Source organism: Ranitomeya imitator, chromosome 5 (genome assembly GCF_032444005.1).
Source record: "Ranitomeya imitator isolate aRanImi1 chromosome 5, aRanImi1.pri, whole genome shotgun sequence".
Taxonomy (NCBI): Eukaryota; Metazoa; Chordata; class Amphibia; order Anura; family Dendrobatidae; genus Ranitomeya; species Ranitomeya imitator.
The window spans coordinates 209,558,719-209,578,265 of record NC_091286.1 but is presented as its reverse complement, the minus strand read 5'-3'; the positions used below and the strand labels follow the sequence as shown (position 1 = coordinate 209,578,265).

The 19,547-nt window shown below is 41.5% G+C and overlaps 1 protein-coding gene across 1 annotated transcript in view; it reads right to left on the bottom strand.

Moving 5' to 3' along the window:
* The window catches only part of PACRG (parkin coregulated), an 809,417-nt gene that overhangs the window by 597,455 nt on the left and 192,415 nt on the right, over nucleotides 1-19,547 (bottom strand). The window contains exon 2 of the mRNA XM_069769531.1: nucleotides 10,022-10,156. Coding sequence (XP_069625632.1) covers nucleotides 10,022-10,156 — 135 coding nt within the window. The remainder of the gene's footprint in view (nucleotides 1-10,021; nucleotides 10,157-19,547) is intronic.

Here is a 19,547-nt window from a genome sequence, read left to right as displayed (position 1 = left end):
GTTCAGGTATTGCGGTCTACAGAGATTCCACGTCTCAGAGCTCGTTCTATTGTTTTTGGGTTATTGTCAGATCACTGTATGTGCTCTGATTGCTGGCACACTGTGTCACTGGATTGCCTACATAACAGTGCCCCCAGCATTAAGGATAGGGAAGGAGCCCCTGGCCCCGGTATACCCGACAACAGAGTCGTGACAACATGCTTTCGAGGTAACTACCAACTGGCTTGTAGGTGGTCATAGATGCATTTGCTAATATTATTTGGCGTGTACTAATGCCCTAATTTAAAGAGATCTGTTATAGTGACACTATTATTTTTCTTTCTCTTTTCCTGAGCTCAAGATCAAATGTGCAAACAAAAACTAAAGGGCAATTCTAGATCAAAAATGATGTTTTGGAGTATTATGTGTGCAATGCAGGTAAACTTAACACTAATAAGTAGCACATTCAAGAAATCTACTACCCTTCTTCTAACAATTCTCTTGGAAATGTTTGAATAAATGGACAAGTGTGTGTAACCATCACCCTTTTGTAAGTGGGGTTTCCTTATTGAATCTATGATTGTATACAGACAAGTCCTAGCTGGTAACACAGACTTGTCAAAGTATTCATACAATTTTTGAGGAATACTGGAGCAACAACACATTGCAGAACCCTAAAAGAATGATGCTCAAGCACAGTATTATGTATAATGATATTATAAAGAAAGCTGACTGCTCTTTTTTTAACCCCTTCATGACCCAGCCTATTTTGACCTTAATGACCTGGTCATTTTCTGCAATTCTGACCAGTGTCGCATTATGAGGTTAATAACTCAGGAACGCTTCAACGGATCCTAACGATTCTGAGAATGTTTTTCGTGACATATTGGACTTCATGTTAGTGGTAAATTTAGGTTGATAATTTTTGTGTTTATTTGTGAAAAAAAACAGATATTTGGTGAAAATTTTGAAAATGGTGGCGCCCACGGGGAAGACGGACGGACACCAGGACTCGGGAGGTATGGGGGGTGGGATCGGACCGCAGAGGGAGCAGAGGACAGGATGGGGGAGAGGAGGGTAGCAGAGAACAGGATGGAGGGGAGGAAAGACTGATGGTGGTGGGAGGTCACCGCTGTCAGTTGGTGGCAGGGGGCAGATCGCAGTCTCCAGCTATGGCCGATGATATTGCAGGATCGGCCATGGCTGGATTGTAATATTTCACCAAGTTTCATTGGTAAAATATTACAATTGCTCTGATTGGCTGTTTTATTTTTAACAGCCAATCAGAGCGATTGTAGCCGGGGGGGCAAAGCCACCCTCCCTGGGGTCAAGTATAGGTCCCCCTGTACCTGTGGGTCGGGTGACCTTTCATTGATCCCGGTCACCCGACCCGCAGGAACACGATCATTCTGTGACACAGCATATGCTTCACAGGTCGGATTGGCATCGACTTTCATGATGAATGCGCCGTGTCACAGGTCAGAAAGGGGTTAATACATCATAGAATGACTCAGATATCGTGATAAAGTAGCAATTTTGTTATTTTGTTATTTAAGAGCAGGAGCCAGCTAGGCTGGAAGGCAGGGAAGTATGTGCCTCCCACGTGGTCCCCCATTAGATGTTCATGGTCAGAATGACTGATTGAAGTTGCCACCTTGAAGTTTCTGCTGCATAAGCCAGAAGGACACAGCAGCGCTGAACCCGATACCGCTCCTGCTGCCTCTCCAACACTCAGCCAATGACATTAAGCCAGAAAACTGAGAGAAGATCCAAGTAGATCCAATATCCAGTAGGTGGGCACGCAGGGCCAAGTATGCATGGAAAAGAAGACAGGGAGAGGCAAGAACATTTTTAGAACTGAGCTCCTCCTCCATGGCTGCTATTGACAAACTGCAGCTCTATTGTTTCCTCCCTCTCCTGTTACTAGGTGGTCAAAAGTCGAGACAGAGAGAATGTGGGAGGGCATGTGTAGCGTTAGTGTCAATGCAGGGCTGAGACCAGGATGAGTGGCTTCAGTCCTGTTTGAACCCTCCCTATGGTTGCTAATTTCTTACAATAGGTCTCCTCCCCCTCCACCGCTACCAGAGAGTATTGCCCTCTATTACATACTGAAGAACTGCTATCTGCACAAGGGAGTTAGTATATCGTGTGCATTTGTATGTAGACTGAGTATGGGCATATGTCATCAAGTTTTGTCTATATGTGAATATATATCTCATATGTTTGTAGTTACGTAACTGGTTCTTTTGCCTTAAGTATGTAGTAAGTTTGGTTCTGTGGATGTATGTAAGTAGTAATCTTGGTTGTGTTGCCGTATCTATGTAATAAGCTTGGTTCTGTTGCCGTATCTATGTAATAAGCTTGGTTCTGTTGCCGTATTTATGTAGTAAGCTTGGTACTTTTAATTTATCTAGGTAGTAAGCTTTGTTCTGTTGCTGCATCTAGGAAGAAAGCTTGATTTAGTTGAATTATCTATGTAGTAGGCTTGATTCTGTTACCATATCTATGTAATACTACAGTAAAAAGGGATATGTGAACAAATCTGCTGCGTTGCAGCAGCAGCTGGTATCTATACCTGCATAGGAGTTGTGCCAGACACAACCCAGCCAGGTGAGCAACACCATACTATTTTAATAAGGTTTATTGCCCGGGTCATGCTCTATTGTCATGCTGCTTTGTCACTTTTTAGCTCTACCACATCTATAAAGTAAGCTTTGTTCTGCAGCCGTATTTATTCAGTGAGTTTGGTTCTGGTACCATCTGGTTTCTATGTAGCGCTAAATACCTCCCATTTGTATCTGTGTATTAATAGTGTGATTCATGTAAAAGACAAGTGCTGTGTGTTTGTTTTCCCCCATCTCTACTCAAACTTACCAGCCAGGTAAGAGACCTACAAGATAATACTTTATATGTACGGTATATAAGAAACAGGCAGAAAATTCCATTGACTGAAAAACAATGGCATATGAGGATTTTATTACGTCTTCCAACAATGACCGCTGCGAAAATCCATAATATTTCATAACCTAGCACCTGTGAAATCCCATATACACTCATATACAGACATATTAGATTTATTTTGGCTCCTTTGCTGTCTTATTTTCAACAGAAATCCCAAATATTCCATATTACAGTACCGTTAGGCGTCACACTGTGCTTTTCGCATCTCTTCATGCAATTGGTATATCAGGGGAAATATGCTTCTAAGCAATTATGGAAAATACAACTTGGTTTGTTACGGGGGAAAAAATAGCTGCATAATCATCCTTTCAACTTTGCTGGAAGGGTTTAGATTACATCCAACGCGTGCGTGTAAAACACTTTTCATTACTCACTGCTGCTTCCCTCCATGTAGGTTGCTTAATGAACTCCTAAAGCCTTGCTTCAGAGGTTTCTTACAAAATTTAGTACCTTCGGCATGTGTAAAAAATCCATCCTCATTGAAAGCATCACTATCTGCAATATTCCTTAAACGCTTCCCTTCAGTAGGATGTAGTTAGACTCCTAAACGCACTGGTTGGGAAAAGCGCTAATCAGATGTACTGCTCCAGTGCCTCCAGCCCAGCTCTATACGATTCCTCTTAGGGCCATCAGATCAGTGTTTCTTCAGTCCATTATATCAACAGTTGGATGATTAAAAATGATTCGTTTCTAAACATTTTTGCGACTGATGACAGCATTCCCCCAAACATGGTAAGGATGATAATGACTATGCTGCGGCTGTTGCGTGCTCACTGGTGTAATCAGCCTCTAAGTAAAGGATATAGTGTAATTATATATATATATATATATATATATATATGTATTATATATATGTATAGTATATATATGTATAATATAAACATTTTAAACCTAAAATTGTCAAGATGATAAAAATTGAAGATTCCTTTTAAAGGGTACCTGTCACTTGATTCATGCTGCCCAAACTAAAGGCAGTATGAATCAGAGCTGGCAGCTAGTGATGAGAAAACGTGCTTGGATATGGTGTTATGTGCTCGAATAACATCTAATCTGAGCATGCTCGCTCATCACTAGTGGCACAATAAGCCCCGTCCATTTGACCGATTATGGCACATTTCTTCTCCAGTGGCCACAGTAGAGAAAATGTATGGATGACATAAAGATCTCTAGGCAATATCAGGTATTTTTTACAGAAGGAGTGGGAAGCTGGGCTCATGTTGATGGATTAACTTGCTTCAGCTTCGATCTATAAAAGGATACCATAAAACTATAAAACTGTAGTTTAAATTGTCACTTTCTTTGTAACAAACTTTGCAGAACTTAATAACAAGTGAATATGAGAAACTTTCTAATATACAGTATCTTATGAGAGAAACTTGCTTATTTCTCCACCTATGAGCCTCTTCTTCTTCTCCCTGCCTCTTGACCTTGTTATCCACTCTGAAAAAATCTCAATTCCATCTTGGTCAAAGCTAGACTAATTGCCACCATCGTTGAAGTTTTATGCTACTTTCACACTAGCGTCGGACTCGGCCCGTCGCAGTGCGTCGGGCCGAGGTTCCGACACTAGCGGTGAATGCGCCGCACAACGGAGGCAGTGGATGCATTTTTCCTGCGCATTCGCGGCCCCATTGTAAGGTGCGGGGAGGTGGGGTCGGAGTTCCGGCTGCGCATGCGTGGTCGGAAAAAGCGGTCCGTCGGCAGCAAAAAACGTTACATGTAAGGCTACTTTCACACTAGCGTCAGACTAGGCCCGTCGCAGTGCGTCGGGATGAGGTTCCGACGCTAGCGGTGAATGCGCCACACAACGGAGGCAGCGGATGCATTTTTCCTGCACATCCGTTGCCCCATTGTAAGGTGCGGGGAGGTGGGGGCGGAGTTCCGGTCGCGCATGTGCGGTCGGAAAAAGCGGTCCGTCGGCAGCAAAAAAACGTTATATGTAACGTTTTTTGCTCCCGGCGGTCCGCCACAAAACGGCGCAACCGTCGCACAACTGTTGCGACGTGTGTCAATGCGTCGCAATGCATCGCTAATGTTAATCTATGGGGCAAAAACGCATCCTGCAAACAACTTTGCAGGATGCGTTTTTTCCCATAAACGACGCATTGCGACGTATTGCAAAAAACGCTAGTGTGAAAGTAGCATTAGGCCTCCTTCACATGTCCTGGTGATTCCTGTACTGGAAAAAAACAGTACTGGTGCAATCCGTGGTCCGTGTCCATGTGCCATCCATGTGTACATATATGACATTCGTGTGACATCCATTTATCTATTTGTTGGCCGTGTGTCTGATCCGTGTGCACAACTGTGTGCCATCAGCGTGACACGTACCAGCTCCTGGAAAAAGCAGTACAGCGCAACAATGAGACAATGATGGGAGTTGTATTCAGCAGCTGTGTGCCTGTGTGTAAAATAAAGAATGAAGTAAAATAAACATCATGGACTCCTGAGCAATTTTCATAACAAGCAGAGGGAAAGCCCACAGCTGGGGTTGAGGTTAATTATCTGGGACAATACCCCATAAGGTTCCTAGGCTATTAATAACAGCTCACAGCTGTTTGCTTAGCCTTTACAGGTGAATTTACGGGGGACGCCACAAAAAAATGACACAGGGTCCCCCTATAAATTCAAATCAGCAAAGGCTAAACAGACAGCTGTGGGTTGATATTAATAGCCTGGGAAGAGGTCAGAGATATTGGCCTCTCCCAGGCTACCAACATCAGCCCTCAGCCGCCCCAAAAATCGTATATCCATAAGAAGCACCAAATCTGGTGCTTAGCCTCGCTCTTCCCACTTGCCCTGGTGCGGTGGCAAATGGGGTATTATTTGGACATTATCAGCCTTGTATTTTCAGCTAACATGAAGCACAGGAGCTAGTAATGGAGAGGCATATATAAGATGCCCCCTTACTAACCCTTGGCTTGATGCCACCATCCAGGCTGAAAATCGTGAGACAATGATGTGCTGAGAGTGCAGCTTCAGTGACGAGCGGTGACATCATACCGCTGGTCACTGACGGTGCGTTTCCAGGCTTACTTCACTGTGAGCAGCCCGATGAACTGCAGTGCCATCACGGTGTTCGCGGTGATCTCATTGAAATCACTGCAGCTCATTGGGCCACTCACTGTAAACTGCACTCACAGCAGCTCATTGTGTCCTGCTTTTTAGCGGGAACGGTTGCATCATGGCACCGTTCACGTTGAAAATCAGATGTCGGAAAGATGGATTATGGCGAGGGACAGTATGGATTTTCTTCACATTAGACAGGTGAGGGATATGGTTGTTATTATTTTTGTTTTTTTACAGGAGTCATGGGCTTCCATGGATTAGGTGTAAACGTGAGTATAACTATAACTGTGTTCTTTATTTTTAAATAACTGTGTAAAACAGGGTATTTTGTTTTAATTCAAATAAAGGATTTTATTTTTGCTGTGTGTTTATTTCAATACTTACTATGGGGTTAATAATGGGGGTGTCTTATAGACATTTTTCCATTACTAACCCATGGGCTTGATGTCACCTGACAATACAAAGGTGACATCGACCCCAACCCTATTACTCCACTTGCTACTACCTGGTTATGAAAATTGAGTGGGAGCCTACATAGTTTTTTTTAATTTAATTCTTTATTTTACACAGGAGTGATACAGCGTGTGCTGATTACAACTCCCATCACTGCCTCCTGGTTGTGCTGATCTTTAGCACTACCAAGACACAATCATGAGAGCTGCCTTCAGCAGTCGGCGCCTCGGAACAATGCAAGCTGTACCGCTTCTACCCCAGCGCCGGTACGTGTCATGAATGACACTTACTCTCATCCATGTGTCATCAGTGTGCATGTGTGCGACACGCACACGGCACAGTCGGTGTGAAAAACCGGACATGTGCGCACCACCATTGAAGAGAATGGATGTGTGTGCTTCAGTATTTGCAGCTCTTAAAAAATAGACTGCATGCGGACACATAAAAACGGACGTGTGAAGGGGGCCTTAGTTTGAATCTTCAAATAGCTTCTATAAAGAGTTGAGGGGACCAAGGAGAGAAGACTAGCAAACGCAAAAAACTGAAAAAGAATCTGTTTCCAGATTTTTGCTTATAATTGAGAGTAGCAAGATGTATCACTTACTGGGCTGCTTGCTGCATGTTTTTGCTACTCCATCTGAGAGGAGCATGAGGTAGATAACGAGATCTTGATTCCAGCAATATGTCACTTACTGCGCTTTTTTCTAAACCTGCCTATGCCACTGATTGCATGTTTCTGTGTGCACTGTGCATAGGCAGAAAGCTGCCAATCAGTGGTGGGGTCGGAATTATACATGTAAATGGTGGATTACATGGTAGCAGGCTTACTACTTCTCAAGCGATAATCTCCTGATGATAAAACTATGATTTCATCAAAACTACATAGAGCAGTCCAGTAAGTGACATATCGTTGGAATCAGGGTCTCTGTCTCTCCATTATGCTGCTCTCAGATTAGGTGGCAAAAAACCTGGTGGCAGATTCCCTTTAACAATCCTAATAGAATGGAATAAATCTGCAGTAGAATGCGATCACTAAAACATTTTTTTCCTTCCTATAACCAAGTTCCCTATCATTAGGATTAAAATGACAAGTAAGTGAAATGCTATACAGTAAAGGCTATAGGCAGGGATATGAGTCATGGTGCGCAATGGAAAGAATGATGTTCATATATTTGAACCATTTCTATTCCGAGCAGTCATACCCAGTAAATATATCTAGATCGGCAATTGTTTTTCATGTATTAGGAATAGTATAATCAGCAGATAAATCTCTGCGAATACCACACTGTGCTGGTTTCAGCTTGGGGACATAGGAGCTCTATGATCTGCTTAGCTTTCCTATTCACAAACAACCATATCAGCCATTATCGTTGTACAGATACATAATCTGCTTAGGTTCAGATCACAAGCTGTCAAATGAAGGACATAATATTAGGACTTGAAATTTTGGAACAATCTAAACTTTAGAATCATTTCCTTCCAGTCGGGTTTACTCAGACAAAAAAAAAAAAGTATTTGCACTGTGTAAGTAAAATCTGCAGCTCGTCTTACTGTATTTTACAATGCATGGCTAGATATCTTATTAAATACAATTTATCAAACCAACCACATTTCTTAACGATGTTATTTTTCTTGCCAGCAGGAGAGCAAAGCAAAACTTGGAAATATATGTAATATCAGTTGTCTGTCAATCGCATTATGCTGTTTAGTCTGATGAAGGAACGAAGCAGATGGAGGTCCACAACCTTGCTTGTCCTCACACTCAGGGAGTGGCAACAACCTTGCTTGTCCTCACACTCAGTGAGTGGCTACAAACTTGTTAGCCCTCACACCCCCTGAGTGGCCAAAACCTTTCTTGTCCTCACATTCAGGGAGTGGCCACAACTTTATTTGTCCTTACACTCAGCAAGTGACCACAACCTTGCTTGTCCTTGTACTCAGTGAGTGGCCACAACCTTGCTAGCCCTCACACCCCCTGAGTGGCCACAACCTTGCTTGCCCTCACACCCCCTGAGTGGCCAAAACCTTGCTTGCCCTCATACCCCGAGTGGCCACAACCTTGCTTGTCCTCACACTCAGTGAGTGGCCACAACTTTGCTTGTCCTCACAATCAGTGTCTACAACCTTGCTTGTCCTCACACTCAGGGAGTGGCCACAACCTTGCTTGTCCTCACACTCAGTGAGTGTCTACAACCTTGCTTGTCCTCACAATCAGTGATTGTCTACAACCTTGCTTGCCCTCACACCCCCTGAGTGGCCAAAACCTTGCTTGTCCTCACACCCCGAGTGGCCACAACCTTGCTTGTCCTCACACTCAGGGAGCGGCCACAACCTTGCTTGTCCTCACAATCAGTGATTGTCTACAACCTTGCTTGCCCTCACACCCCCTGAGTGGCCAAAACCTTGCTTGTCCTCACACCCCGAGTGGCCACAACCTTGCTTGTCCTCACACTCAGGGAGCGGCCACAACCTTGCTTGTCCTCACAATCAGTGATTGTCTACAACCTTGCTTGCCCTCACATACCCTGAGTGGCCACAACCTTGCTTGTCCTCGTACTCAGTGAGTATCTACAACCTTGCTTATCCTCTCACTCAGCAAGTGGCCGAAATGTAGAAAGAGTCGCTAGCCTGGGCGGGAACTAGCATTTGACTTTAAGACGCTGCGATCAGTCTGTCTTGCTGAAATACTCAAGCAATAATTTCTCACTTATTTTGCTCTCATGAATTTATGATTCTGACTAGGAGAAATAAAGGAGGAAGAAAAGATTCCGGGAATACACATAATTAAATGGCTGGGGCTGGGAAAAGATCAGTATTCGTTCTTTCAAATTAAATTTAAAAGCTTGCCCTGGTGAGTTAAAGAGATTGGCAAGTTTTTACAAATAACATCAGTGGGCCGTTCGGAGACAGGAGCCCAGCCGTATTGGAATGGAGTCATTAGGCAATACATTTATTTTGAAGCCAATTAACCTTTTGTCAGAGAAATGTCGGCGCTGTAATGATTTCAGCAGTGGAGGTCAGCCTCTAACAGAGGCATGTATGACAGCGATTACGTTGCTTGACATATGCTGCAGACTAAAAGCACAGTCTCGGAATAAGAATCTGCCGTGGTTTATATTCTGCTCCGCGTTTCCTAGGGAGCAGCCAATTCTGACCTATCCATTTAGGTAATTAAAGCTTCCATTTGGAAGTGTCCTGCAGGAAGGTGAAATTTGGGGGAGATAAATGGCTACTGCTAGCAATATGCAATCACTTGATGGACTGTCTGAAGCAGCCAGGGTTGCCAGGTCCTCATAAAAATAGAGATGAATTGATGTAGGAGATAATTCTCGCAGGCAAAGTGGCTTTGTCATCTTCCTCTCTTCCAGACGATAATTTAATTGTTAGGCAAGGTAGACGGCCGGCTCGGGGGGCTGCCTTTGAACAGCTTCCACCAACAAAAACTTTCATTTGTAAAGAAACGTCTCAAGTTTATTTACTTAGAAGCCAACGTTGTTTGGCACCAGAACATGTCCCCTCAATAGGCACAGCTGGCAGTCACAGCTGTGCCCGCACTTACCTTCCAGGCGATTTTGTTTCCTTTCGTATCATGTTCAAGGGCAATTGGGAAGTCTCCTCGTTCATAAAACTTGCGGAAAGCCGTGGGCTTTGCAGGTCGCTCCTTGAATGCTCCCGCCGCAGGGGGGCCTCTCACCTACAAAGTAATGCATAGATCAGTGAGATCCCCGCCTGTCCATTCATCATACTTGTCTATATATTCATATATATTGGGGGAAGATGAAAGTGAACTCTGCATGGTAATGCTTCTTCTATGGAGATTTGCGGAAAGCAATTCCTTAATGTATGTCCATAATCTGATGCACGATGTCCTCCATATATTGATCATGATGAGTGGCCCATCGTGTATCCCACGCTATATAATTAGTGAATGCTTATTTAGTCATACATGTAATGATTTCAATCATGACTTCTGCGGGAAATGAAAAGCAGAAAACTCAATGAGTAATGGACAATATTACAGATTTGTCACAGCATATGAAATTGGCACAGAATGTAGGGCTACGGGTAGTCATAGAGGTTCTTCCTGTACACGAGCTTCCCGTGTGTTAGTCACGTATACCATAAATGTAAGTTAGTGGGGTCACAAATCATTCTGGATACATTCACACAAACCAGTAGTTAAGCATTAGGGCTTTAGGGATGACATTATTTTAGGACAAAACACTGGATCGCACTCGGGCCAATTTTTTGGGAGGACAGAGTCTATCAGAAGAAATAAATGCAGCATGCATGATTTGCATCCGATAATCGTATCACACTCGGCCATGCAAATCAATGAGTCTGTGTAACTCATCAGACTACACTCGATTGTCATCTGAGTGCAGTCCAATTTATATAGACAGGGAGAATGGACAGCGCTTCACAGTATTTTATTTATTCATTTTACTCAGTTGTATACTGCCATTAATTCCACAGCGCTTTATAGACATTACTAGCACTGCCCCTGTTAGGGCAGTATGTCTTTGGAGAAACCCACGCAAGCACAGAGAAAACATACAAACTCCTTGCAGATGTTGTTCTTGGTGGAATTTGAACCAAGGACCCCAGCTCTGTGGACAATAACCCAAAATATACTAAGAAAGCATCCCAGGGAATTTTTAAGGTAAAGAAGGGGAATATTCTGCAATGGCTGAGTCGATCACCAGATCTCAACCGTTGAGCAGCATTTCACATGCGTTAAGACAAAACGTAAGGCAGAAAGCTGACAAACTAGCAACAACTAAAGTCAGCTGCAGAAGACCTGGCAAAGCATCACAAATGAGAAAATCCAGCGTTTGATGACATTCATGGCTTCCATTCTTCAGGCAGTCATTAGATGCAAAGGATTCTCTACAAAGTATTAAAAATGAACATTTTATTAATGATAAGGTTAATGTGTTCAGTTACTTTTGAGCCCTTGAAATGAGGAGGCTTTATAATGCAATTCCTAAACGTTCCACAGGATATTTTTGTTTAACTCCTTTAAGTAAACCTGAAAGTCTACACTTCAATTGCATCTCGGTTATTTCCTTTTAAATTAACAATAGTGGCCTGCAGAGCTGAAATCACAAAGATTCTGTCACTGTCCAAATATTTCTGGACCTACTGTATACTGCATTACTACAGCATTACAGCATATGCTGTAATTGGTGGTCTCCTATGATGCCCAACCACAAACTCCACTTCATAGGAGAACCAAGATGGCAGTGACAGGAGCCTTAAGTAGACCTGTGGCTGACATGGTGACACATTTATTTAGTTGCAATTGCATTGCAGGGGCCTGATGGGAGGCGGGTGCACAACCGACCACTTTTTTTAAATGCCGGTGTCAGGAAATGATGGTGAACATTTAAATGTTTAAGCATCAGTGCTTGGAGGAAGCTCTGGACACTACTGTTACCAGCAGATGAAGGCTGTGTAACAGAGGATGCATTTGCACTGCATGACAAACCTGCGATGAACATGGTATACATGATAGATCGTTAAGGGGTTAGTTAATCAGATTTAACTCCTTTCCGATAATAGTACGCCGATGTCGGACACCTTCCCTTTGATGTGGGCTCCGGCACTGAGCCCACATCTTTCTGGCACATGTCAACTGTTTTGAACAGCTGACATGTGCCCGCAACAGCCGTGGCTGGAATCATGAACCATCTGCGGCTGTTATCCTGTTAACCTCTGACTGTGGCATTTAACATGCGTTTCCGGCAAGCACGCCGGAAAACCCACCCATCGGTGCCCGTGTCACATGACCACGGTCGCCCATGGGTTGGCATGACAACCAGAGGTCTCCAGTAGACCTCTATGGTTGTCACTGCCAGATTGCTATGAGCGCCGCCCAGTGGTCGGCGCTCAAAGCAAGTCAGCAATTCCACACAATGGATCTGATTATTGCCTGTGTGTAGCAGAGGTGATTGCGTTATGGCACCTTCTAGCCTCCCACGGAGACTATTGAAGCATGCCAGAAGTAAAAAAAAATGTTTTTAAAAGTATTAAAAAAAAATAAAAAAATACAAAAGTTCAAATCACCCCCCCCCCCTTTTTTTGCCCCATTCAAAATAAAGCAATAAAAAAAATCAAACCTACACATATTTGGTATTGCCGTGTGCAGAATCGCCCAATCTATCAACTAAAAAAGAATTAAGTCATTGGCTAAACGGCATAACAAGAGAAAAGGTAAAAGCGCCAGAATTATATTTTTTTTGTCAACGCAACATAGCATTAAAATTCAATAACGGCGATCAAACGATTATATCTGCACCAAAATGGTATAATTAAAAAACGTGAGCTCGGTGCGCAAAAAATTAAGCCCTCACCCAACCCCAGATCATGAAAAATGGAGACGCTATGGGTATCAGAAAATGGCGCAATCTTTTTTTTAACAATGTTTGGATTTGTTTTTCGCCAGAAAAAAAGAACCTAGACATGTTTTGTGTCTGTGAACTGGTAATGACCTGGAGAATCATAATGGCAGGTCAGATTTAGCATTTAGTGAACCTAGCAAAAAAAGCCAAACAAAAAACAAGTGTGGGATTGCACTTGCTTTGCAATTTCACTGCACTTGGAATTTTTTTCCTGTTTTCCAGTACACGGTATGGTAAAACCAATGGTGTCGATCAAAATTACAACTCATCGTGCAAAAAAACAAGCTCTCCCATGGCCATATTGACAGAAAAATAAAAAAGTTATAGCTCTGGGAAAAAGGGGAGTAAAAAATGAAAACGCAAAAACAAAAATACGGTACCTCCGGAGTTAAAGGTGTTTTCCCATGAACAAAGTATATGTTAATTAATAGAACTCGGAATAATAATAATTTCCACAATTGGATGTTTTTAAATAAAATGTTCCTGTGCTGAGATAATCTTATAAATGTGCCCCTGCTGTGTACTGTGTAATGGCCGTGTCTGACTGTGCAGGGACATGGTCTGATCATACACAGCTCCTGGGCAGGGGAGGAAGCAAAAGACTAAACAGACAGGACAGCACGGGATCACAGCTGATTCTTTCCTTGAGGTAAAACATGTTTACAAACAGGCAGGAAAATGTTTTACCTCGCAGAAACAATGAGCTGTGATCCGGTGCTGTCCTGTCTGTTTAGTCTTTTGCTTCCTCCCCTGCCCAGGAGCTGGGGTGTGATCAGACCATGTCCCTGTACGGTCAGACACAGCCATTACACAGTACACAGCAGGAACACATTTATAAGATTATCTCAACACAGGAACTTTTTTTTAAACGCATTTGTGCAACTTATTATATTATTGTATTGATTAAAATCAACTTTAAAATGAACTTTATTGGTGGGAAAACCCCTTTAACAACCGGTATTCTCAAAGGTTCTGGCATAATGCATACGTAAATGATCAAGAGTATAAAATCACACACATGTATATAAACTGATACCGTCAACATATTTTCAATGATTTGATATTTCTCCTAGTAATACTTGAGAAGTGAAACTGTCCATCAATCTAGCCACCGCTCTCAATTTAATAGACCTTTAATTTCATTAGGAAAAGTACAAGTCAAAAGCAATCTTATTGTTTGACCTCTTCAGATTCATTAATGCAGCCACTTTCTGAGATTTAGCCAATGACAGGGAAAATGGCATGTCTAATACTTATGACAATCATAATGGAACGGAACTTTGGCGAAGCAGAAAGCAATAACGCTAATGGAACTTTTTACTGCAGGCCTCCCTAAAAATACAGATATTCACCATGCATAAAAGCCTCAAAAAGTCTTTTGTTATAGTCTTATGCTTACATATATCTGAGTTTACATGTGAGCAAAGGATACGTCATGTCGCTGTAGTAAATGATATCATAGACTAATATATAGATAATGGCCCACATTTACTAATGCATTCTAATAGTTAAACCCCATGATCTAAGACTGAGATAAATGGATGAAAAATGCAAGTAAATATGCAGCAAAAAACGCACTCAAAAACACGTAAAAAATGCAGTGCAATGTTTGAACATACCCTTACAAAAAGTGAAGTATGTCAAGTCGTGTTGTTTTCTTTTTTGACTACTCATCTCCTGAACCGGTGTGTATGATGTGGTTGGCCATTACTGGGGGATCATTCACCAATGTGTTTCCTCATTTTTTTAAACACAGCGCCGGAGCCCACATCAAAGGGAGAGATTCCGATGTGGGCATACTGTAACACCCAACGTCGGAAAGGGGTTAAAGGGAATTTGTCAACACGATTTCACCCAAACTATTTATGTGTGCATGTAGTTCTTTCAAAGACAAGTCCAGCAAAACTTTTAAAGTCCCAGTCCATTTCTCAGTTATGGAGAAATCCGCGATTTAATTGATATGCTGTAGATCAGAAACCTTCGTCACTCCAACTCTATTCCTCGCTATGAGCCATTGCCTTCTGCTTGACTGAAAACACTTTTTCCTGAAACCACACAGCATAGAGGCTGTCAGTCAAGCAGGAGGAGGCAGCATTTGGCAGGGAATAGAACTGGAGTGACAGAGGCTTCAGATCCACAGCCTCATTTACATGTCAATTCCCATGCTGATTTCTCAGTAATGGAAGAATGGACTGGCCATAATATGCTGGACTTGTATATGGAAGAGCTACATGAGCATAATAATAGTTTGGGGGTTAAATCCAGCTATTAGATTCCCTTTAATGTACAATCATTCATATGAATGGACTGACAACAAGTGATCAGATGCATTATTGCAGATCCTAATCTTATGTGTATGGCCAGTTTAAGACCACGGCCAGCGATTTATAGCAGCGTGGCTTTTCTGCAGATAAAATATTGTACCTCTCATCTGCCTTCAGGGAACGAAACAAAAGCACAAAAATAACACAACAATTAAGCTTTATGTTGCTCAAAACATAAGGTTATCTCACATTGAAAAAAAAATAAATAAAAAAAGGGTAAAAAGCTCCATGGTTTCTCCCTGTCAATCTCCGGAAAGGTCGAGAGAGGGTTATATTTAATGAATGATAGCAGAAAATGTACATGCACAGTGGAATTTAATACATTGTTCGGTTCTTAAATTATCTATGTGCCGCCTTTTAACAAAGAGGACACTGGTAAAAGAATATGTTTAGTTCAGCAGCATTAATGTCTATTATGATCCAACCCCATGTGAAAGCAAGACTAGACAAAAAAAAATGTTTTTTTAATGAAACTATTGATTTCATATTGTAAACTTTGTTCGATTTCAATTTCAGCCCATCGGCATAGAGCGGCTTTTCTATGAGCAGATCACACGTTGCTGCTTCCAGCTCAATAATGACAACACCAGTTCAAAGATGCAAAGAGCCGCCTCATACCGCGCGTGTATACTTAACCGGAGCGAGTACAATTACCGCTTAGAAAACCACTTTGGCAGCGTGTAAGAAAGACATGTCAAATCTCATTTTAATTCTCTCTCTTTTGATAGATTAAGACACAAGAGGAAGTGAAAGGAATCAGCAATCAATTTAAAGGTTTCAAATATTTTTTTTTAAGCCGCAGAACTACATATTATAGCGGTAATGCTTTGTTAAACAGTCATACAATGAGAAAACGTTGCTGTACTTCTAAAGCCTACATATATGTCCATTTCTGCAGCCGTTCTGTACTTTGGAAGCTTTAAAAAAAAAAAACAGAACAAGGCTACAATTACCACCCCATGTATGAATTCAACCCCAAACTATTCTCATCTGGCGAAGAACGCCATATTCTGTTGCTCACACAATCCTACTTCCACCACTTAGTAATAGTAAGACAGAACTGCTCGAGAAGGTAGAAAGAAAATCTTAGTTAAGCATTTTTGTGAAGTTTGTGTTTGATTTTGCTCTCAAACCGTAGCATTTCGATATATTAAGGACCTGAGTTATATTTGGTCACCCTTCCACATTTGTATCTTTCATCTAGAGGTCACCAAGAACATTACTGATGTAAGAACAACGTGTGTAAGTGTGAAAATCAAAAATATTGCATAGCGGGAGAGATTGGAGGACAGCTAGAGTAAGAATTTGGCCCTGATGAATTTTAGTTATGATGTGTACCATTGGGGTTGTTGGCTGAGGCTGAAATTATGGAGCCATGAAAGCCTTGGTATGTGCTGTAAGGAATCCTAACACATCTTGATGGATCTCAATAACCTCTAATGGCCCAAGCAGGTGTTAGGATTTTCTGTTTTTGATACCAAGAATAGCATTAAGACGACACATCCTGTATTGAACATATGCCATGTTCTGAACAGGAGTCTGCTAATAATAATAATTCTCCTGCATAGGCCGTGGTGCATGCCAAAGATGGTTCAACCGTGCAGCTTATAAACTATGCACACAGGGGTCAGGACTTCATGACGACTACCCATTCTTACATCACTGTCTGTCCTATCAGCAATGTTGGTTTCTGTGTAGCTTTTTCTGTCTACCTTGATGTCCACACCCAGCGTAAATTTAGTCAGCGTAAGATTCTTAGTTTGAATGTCTTCTCCAACAAATAACAGTACAACAGCCTCTTATGTTCCTGGTCATGAGTGGATGTGCACTGGCACGAGAGCCACTTATTTTTGTAAAAAATCATGGAAGCACTGTGCATGGGACTAATCATGTGTAGGGTCCTAGAGGCCAAACTGATTTAAAAAAAAAAAAGACGTGGTAAAATAAAATTGTAGTCTCATGAATTTTGTTTGAACCTTTTTTTAGTCTTTTGTGTCCAGCCATGCACTAGGACCCAATCTTGTTCAGGATACCACCAAAGGAAATTCACACCAGTCATTTCCTAACATATAATTATTTTTTTTAATGAGAATGGTGGTAAATAAAATTGTAATCATAAAAGCTCATGAATTTTGTTTAAAAAATGCAGCCTTTTGTACCAGCCATGTTCATATTTCTGTTCAGATTGCTTTTCCTACTTGAGTAGGTGATGCCATTTCTAGTGATGACAGAGAAACATAGTTCTAGACTATTTGTGTGGGATGTCCAAGGCTTATTTTCCAACTGCAGAGCTTCTATACTGTAAAAGATCCTTTACAAACATGGAAAACAGCCCCATACTCAAGATTATCGCACATAGGACCCGCCACCACCACAACCAAAGCTTTGAGAAGCTGTAGAGCCTCCTCCACTAATTGCAGTTGTGGCATCACCTATTCCCAAGATGACTGAGGAAGAAGCTGATCTGCCCATAGATATTTTGGCTGTAAGACGGCTGGACTTTTTATTACTGATGTCACCCTCCTCCTCTGAAGACATCACCTAGTCATATCACCAATCTCGTTCCCACGTGTTGTCCACCATGCAATCATCATCATCCTTGATTTGTTTGACACTTGTCTCAGTGTGGAAAATGTCCTGCACTTTCTGAATTCCCCTCCTGATTCCCACCTGTAGATTTACTTTAACTCAAGTGCTACTTCGACTGCCATTGGCCGTGCCTTTACCTCCACAGCTGACCATGCCACCAGCATTGCTATGCAATTAAATGATGTCCTTTGCCTCCTATGCCCCCATTGTATCCAAGTACAATGCTGACTTTTCATATCATCAGATAGCATCAACTATTGTTGTGAAATATCTTCCATGCTGGTGCTTTGGGGAATAGGGGACAAAAAGACAGTGGTATCATTCAAAAAATTGAAAGTCAGCAGTGGAAAAGGTTACCTATTACTGTGGCACAGGGGGTGGAATATGTAGAAACTGATTCAAACGTATGGAGTCAGTGGTAACACTAACATCATCTTGCTACAACATCAAAAAGAGTGAATCTTTTTCCATAGATCAGCTGACAATTCTTTTGCTTTCCCCATGACTCACAATCCAGAAATGTCAGTGGCTGGATGAAAGATGCATGAGTCTGTCTGGATCCCAGAAACTCACTTAGCTTTTATGCACACACACTGATTACAAGCAAACAGGTCACAGGTGAGGAAGTTACCTTTAGTACCCATTCCAACCCATTTGTGTCAACGTCTGTGCATGTTATGAGGCCAAAATCGCCAGAGTATGCAATCTTTTGATCAGAGTCATTTGGCTGTTTTTGGTTATCATTATGATTTAAAAAGAGTAGTAAAAAGTAGTTTGACAATAAATGGCTTTACCCAACCACTATCCATGAGTGGAGAAAAAGTTTTGGTGTTATCATTTATATTCTCTGAAAAAAGGCAAAGAAAGCAAAAATTCTGCCGGGGTATGTAAACTTTTAAGCATAACTGTATGTCTTTGAACATCTTGTATAACCTGCGTAGTGATGTCCTTAGTATTAAATCTTACTGTCTGGCTATGATTTTAAACACTTCTTGACTTCTATTAAGTGGTTACTGTAATAAATGTTAGATGATGCAATCTGCCATAAATCAGCATGTAGATCAGTGTTCTTGCGGTGGTGCTCTAACTTAGCATGAAATGTGAAGAAACTTTCACCTAATTAATGAAAAATAGATGAGCACAGAGATTGCTTTAATTAAATAAATGTAAAAAAGCTGAACAATGAGACAAAATTCTATATCATGTCTTTTTCTGACCATCAAAACCCCAGGCTAGCAGTTTACTATTTGAAAATGGTTGATTCTAACTATACAAATATTAGTACAAGGTGAGAAGAGAAATATTGCAGGTGTCATACGTTTATTGATAGGGATGCCTGATCCTTATTCCTTACACTTCTGAAGTGAACAAGCCGGATTTAATGAAAATATCAAACTTGGTGGATCAGTTTTTCCGTTTTTTGTAGATCAATCAGTTTATAAAATTTCTATGTTCTAATCACTGTCCATGATGAAAAATCACCATAATTCACTGCAACTGTATTGATTTGCTATCTTTTTTTCATTAGCTATGCTTTTAATGACTATCATTAACATTAAATTTGACAGTGGTAAAACACAGAGACAGAGTGGATCAGGAGATCCACACAGAGTGGATCAGGAGAAAAACATTACATCTTCCTTTCTATTCTCCAAAAGATGATTTAACCCCCATCAAGACATATGACGTAATTTTATGTCATATGTTGAGTCCTTTTCATGGCAGACTATGGCTGATTTAATCAGCCATCATGTGCCTCTAAGGCCGC